Genomic DNA, 6,000 nt, shown 5'->3' on the forward strand with positions numbered 1-6,000 from the left:
ATTGTGCAGAAATTTGGTTACATCCCTGTTTTGGAGCATTTGTCCTTTGCCGAGATAATCCATCCACCTGACAGGTGTGGCATGTCAAGAAGCTGATTAAACCACATTACACAGGTGAACCTTGTGCTGGGGATAATAAAAAGCCCCCCTAAAATGTGCAGTTTTGTCAGACAACACAATGTCACAGATGTCTCAAGTTTTGAGGGAGTGTGCAATTGGCATGCTGACTGCAGGAATGTCCACCATAGCTGTTGCCACAGAAACAAATGCTATTTTATCTACCATTTTATAGAATTTAGCAGTAAGTCCAACTGGATTCACAACCGCAGACCACATGTAACCACGCCAGCCCAGGACCTCCACATCCCGCTTCTTCACTTGTGGGATGATCTGAGACCAGCCACCCGGACACCTGATACAACAGTGGGTTTGGACAACTGAAGAATTTCTGCACAAACACTCAGAAACCGTCTCTGGGAAGCTCATCTGCATGCTCATCGTCCTCACCAGGGTCTTGACATGACTGCAGTTTGGAGTCGTAACCGACTTCAGTGTGCAAATGCTCACCTTCGATGGCAGCTGGCACACTAGAGAAATGTGCTCTTCACGGATTAATCCCATTTTGAACTTTACCGGGCAGATGGCAGACAGTATGTATGGCATTGTGTGGGCGAGCAGTTTGCTGATGTCAACGTTGTGAACAGGGGCAGGCATCAGCTACGGACACCGAACACAATTGCATTTTATCGATGGCAATTTGAATGTACAGAGATACCGTGACGAGATCCTGAGGCCCATTGTTGTGCCATTCATCTGCCACCATCACCTCATGTTTCAGCATACAATATTAAGCAACCTCGCACAGCCATTGAAGAGGAGAGGGACAACATTCCACAGGACACAATCAACAGCTTGATCAACTCCACATGAAGGAGATGTCGCGCTGCATGAGGCATCCAGTCACACCAGATACGGACTGGTTTTCAAATCAACACCCCTACCTTTTTTTTAAGGTATCTGTGACCAACATATGTATATCTATATTCCCAGTCATGTGAAATCCATAGATTAGGGCCTAATGAATTTATTTAAATTGACTGATTTCCTTATATGAACTGTGACTCAAATCTTTGAAATTGTTGCATGTATATTTTTGTTCAGTTTATATTGTGGAAAACCTTGTAGTACCTCATAACCTCAATATTGCTCAGATTTTAATAGTCAAAAGTTACCTTGAGCGCATACTATTTGTTTAATAGATCCCTCTATTGCATCAGGAGAAATCTGCAGGCCTAAATCCAAAACGAATGAGTGATGGTGCCAATCTTTCCCATTCATTTGGAACTGTGGCCTCCGAACGCATTCAAGCAGGATCCACACAATGGATGGCATGAACATCAGACTTAAATAAGTAAGGTTTGAAATATGTCACTGCCCACCAGCCAAGTGTTACATCTGCTCCTGCCACGCCCTCTACTTCTCGTCCTGTCTCCCTGACCTGCCGCCACTCCCCCAGTGCTCTCTCCCTCTCTCTCTCTCTCTGTGTGTATGTGATTGTGTGAGTGGAGAAAGGTGTGCTGGAGGCAGAGCAGCTCCCCACAAGCTGCAAACAGTTCCATAATCAAGGACTCTACGAATACTCAACCCTGCCACTTCCACGCTGCCAGTTTGTAGGCTCTGTTCAGTCAGTCTGTGTTTGTTCTTGCGTAGAGCTTGTTATCCTGTTGTGCCTGTCTCTCCCTAGCTGGACTCTCTGCTACAGTTCTGTCCGCTCTGACTCTGGTCCCTGTCCCCAGTCCCTCGTCTCGTCAGTCCTGCTTCATTGCCCTGGACCCCTGGCTCCTTTGGCTTGGCTAATTCTGTTCGTATTCCTATCTCGCAAACCATATTCCAAATTGTAAAGACATAACACAGTAATTGTATAAAAATATATTTAGAAATAATATTCTGGGGGCAGTCCCAGAAATGATTTACATTACTCATGCAATCATTACACAAAACAAACAATGTATCTAAACAGTATTCTGCACAATATCCATGGTTTTAAGGAATGTGTATTGTAGACTGGAGTGTATCCTGTCTGATATAACCAGTAAAATGTCTGTTATAACTACCCGCCATTGTGACCTCAATTTTCTACCAAAAATGTTGCTAATATACAGTAAATGTTGCTAATATACAGTAAATGTTGCTAATATACAGTAAATGTTGCTCATTCATTAGTTGGATGTAAACAATAGCAAACTGTTGTCATATATTTGAGAAAAAAAATATTTTCCTATTTGGTCAGACATGAAAACCTATCAGCGATAGTGTTACTGTGAATAAAGAATACACGTGTATTTTGTTTCCCCTTATGACGAGCACCTATTTGTCAAACTCTTCACCACATGACCAGGCACTCCAACTCAGTCCTGGGGGGCTCAATATCCCTCACAGCGGGAAACTATATCAGGTCTCTGTACATCAACTCTACAGTAAGCTACCTACTGAAGAGCATATCGACCAGGAAGTCCAGTAGATCTGCTTGGCCAATGACAGGACGGAAGAAGAGCTCGGTGATGAGGTTGGGTGTGATGGTCTTGAGCATGGAGGCCGCGAGCAGGATGCCAGCGAAGCGGCCTCGGTCCGCGGGGTGGAGCGGTTGGACCACCTCCCTCAGAGCGTGCTGGGCCTCCTGCTGTAAGTCCTCCACGAATAGAGCTGCCGTCAGGTCTTTCACATCTGTTGAGGAGGACAGAAATGTATCATGAGTGGACAAGCTACACTTTTATGCACCGTTGTACTTTTCAGTTGTATATGACATTGCAATAGACTTTTTGTAAACCTACTGATCAGCTGGATTCGCTGAAGTTATTTGATGTTTGAATTCTGTATGTAGGGACGTTTATTGGATTATCACGCAGCTGCGGGGAGGTAAAATCCCTACCGAACATGCATTTCCATTGACTGGTTGAAATATTGAAGGTTGAAGGCAAACCTCACCTGGGTTAAATATCATGGTGCCCTTGAGGTATGCGTACTCCTTTGGACTTAAATCCAGACTCCAGAACTTTTTGAGGCATGCCTTGAGTTTGTTCACACCGGCCAAGGTGGGCTGCTCTCTTTCCATCTCTGAGCTCCCTTGAGAATTCAAGAGGATTCTTTTCAGCATGCTATCGGCAGGGGTGTCGACGACGTCAAAGTTCATGCCTTCCTGGGCCAGACCCAAAATAAAGAGTGGCCCCCAGCAACTTTGGAGGAGCGACAGTTGATCGTTCAGTGGGAGTTGGTTGAAAGCAGGTAAGTTCCTCATAAAGTGAATTGTTTTCACCAGCACTCCCGACGCCTCTTGGCAAATGTCTGCTGGACTTTTCAAGCACACTGTCCGTCGCATCTCGCAGTTGCATCTACGAGGCATAAAGTTGTAGTTCGGGTTGTTGTGGCTTGACTTGTAATTTTCTCGATTGAGGATGTTGTAAAGGATAGCATTTGACCGCCTGTCATTGTAATCTGTACATTGACATACGTTATCCATTTTTGATGAGATACAGAACAAACTCTCAAAAACAAAATGAAAAGCTGAAATACATTCAAATGTTCTTGTACTACCAAGACAGGCTCTTGTTGAGGTGGTGTGTGGTTGTGCAGATGCCTTGCACCATGCTTCTATTTATAAGGACATCCCACTGAGCTAAACTTGTGCACCTTGACCTGTCAATACTCCCTCGGTGAAAAGCAAAGTGCTCCTAAAGAGCAGACAACTCGACTGACGGCGTCCCCTAAAGAGCAGATAAGGTTTTCTCAATGGAAACCAAAGGAAAGAGCATATCCATATTGGGCGGGGTGAGCCTAATCTGTGTGACTCGGTCATTACCCCAGGCTGTACCAAGCTACCAAGGACTGTGGGAGTACTCAAGCACTCTGTATATAGCTCCGTTCATTGCCAGCTCACACCTAAGTTGAACACGGGCCAACGTAAACAGGTACGGGAGCACTGACCTGTCAGTTAAGTCCTTGATCGATGTACCCAACCAGAACTTTTTGTTTTTTTACTAAGTTTAGTTCAAACTTACAAGGGCTAAATATTCCTAAACCAATAGGCCTGCATAACCGAATGGATTTCTAGGATAAAAATGTTACATTACATCTTACATTGAACAAAAGCTTTAAAAGTGTGTTTTGTACAATGCCAGGAATGACAGACGGAATTAGTGAAGGAAAATAATAATGAAACATATTGTAATTCAGTGAGGATTTGGAAGCTACAGCCCTTCTGCCCTAAACTCTGATCCCAGCCATGTGTCCCCACCATATATTCCACACTGACTCAGAAGCTTGTCTCATCAATGTGAGTTTTCTGGGCAAATCTGGCCGGCCGACTTCTCGATACCCAGACCCAAATTAATACCAGACCCCGACCAAACCAATACACAACCTTTTGAGACACACACACACCAAGAACCAAACTCTTGAGACTGAAACCCAGACCAAGTGTATCGAGAGCCTGACAAGCCCAAGACCAGTTCAAATGTGGGGAAAAAAAACAAGATCCAGAATGAGATCCAGAGCAATACCACAAAACGAGACCCAGCTCCAACAAAAAGCAAGGTGCCCTGACACGTTTGTGTTGTGTCACTACTTTTAGTCACATACTGTAACTTTGACAGGAGATATCTTGACCACATGAGTCGAGAGACAAACTATGGTCTGGGACCATGAACTGAGATCCCGACCTAGACCTGAACATTGATGCTGGGATCCAGACCCAGTGAAAAGACCATTCACACATTTACCATACGTGGCATCATGTGATCTCAAGACCAAGACAACAAGATCCCGTCTCTGGTTCCAACTAACCCAACCATTTAAAGTATGTAAATATATTTAAAGAGCTTTGCAAAAAAAACAGGATTAGCGGGAAATTTGTCTCTCTGAACTTAAACAATCAAGTGATCGATTTTATACGTCTGTCATTGAACAACTCCATGCCATGATTTAATTAGTGAAAAAACACAAATGTGAAAAATTGGTGGATATGGTTTGTTATCTTTGCAGTGCCTAGTACAGAGGTTTGAACCAGATAAGCTGATTACTTTATTAGTCTGATAAATTGACAGGATGTGAGCATGTGTCATACATTCACACCCCTTGAATTGTTCCACATTTTGTTACGTTACACCCTTGTTCTAAAATGGATTCATTTGTTTCTTCCTCGTCAATCTACACACAATACCCCATAATGACAAAGCAAAAAACAGATTTTTAGAAATGTTTGCATATGCATAAAAATTTCAAAACCCTTTACTCAGTACTTTGTTGAAGAATCTTTGGTAGCGATTACAGCCACAAGTTTTATTGGGTATGACGCTACAAGCTTGGCACACCTGTATTTGGGGAGTTTCTCCCATTATTCTCTACAGATCTTCTCAAGCTCTGTCAGGTTGGATGGGGAGCGTCGCTGCACATCTATTTTCAGGTCTCTCCAGAGATGTTCGATCGGGTTGAAGTCCGGGCTCTGGCTGACCACTCAAGGACATTCAGATACTTGTCCCGAAGCCACTTCTGCATTGTCTTGGCTGTGTGCTTAGGGTTGTTGTCCTGTTGGAAGGTGAGCCGTCGCCCCAGTCTCAGGTTTTGAGAGCTCTGGAGCAGCTTTCATAAAGGATCTCTCTGTACATTGCTCTGTTCATCTTTCCCTCGATCCTGACGAGTCTCCCAGTCCCTGCAGCTGAAAAACATCCCCACAGCATGATGCTGCCACCGCCGTGATTCACCGTAGGGATGGTGCCAGATTTCCTCCATACGTGATGCAGTGCTTAAGTTTCAAACTTCTTCCATTTAAGAGTGATGGAGGACACTGTGTTCTTGAGGACCTTCAATGCTGCAGACATTTTTTTGGTACCCTTCCCCAGATCTGGGCCTCGACACAATCCTGTCTCGGAGCTCTACGGAAAATTCCTTCGACCTCGTGGCTTGGTTTTTGCTCAGACACGCACTGTCAACTGTGGGACCTTATAT

General features: G+C 44.2%; 1 protein-coding gene across 1 annotated transcript; it reads right to left on the bottom strand.

The window, feature by feature from the left end:
• Window positions 1-1,914: 1,914 nt before the first annotated feature.
• Window positions 1,915-3,747, bottom strand: LOC115141349 (nuclear receptor subfamily 0 group B member 2-like). Its single transcript, XM_029680123.2, has 2 exons — window positions 2,986-3,747; window positions 1,915-2,724 (listed from the first exon to the last, which is right to left on the bottom strand). Exons 1-2 carry the CDS (start codon window positions 3,515-3,517, stop codon window positions 2,483-2,485), a joined length of 774 nt encoding a protein of 257 aa, XP_029535983.1. The 5' UTR covers window positions 3,518-3,747; the 3' UTR covers window positions 1,915-2,482.
• Window positions 3,748-6,000: the final 2,253 nt, after the last annotated feature.

Source organism: Oncorhynchus nerka, linkage group LG3 (assembly GCF_034236695.1).
Source record: "Oncorhynchus nerka isolate Pitt River linkage group LG3, Oner_Uvic_2.0, whole genome shotgun sequence".
Classification (NCBI taxonomy): domain Eukaryota; kingdom Metazoa; phylum Chordata; class Actinopteri; order Salmoniformes; family Salmonidae; genus Oncorhynchus; species Oncorhynchus nerka.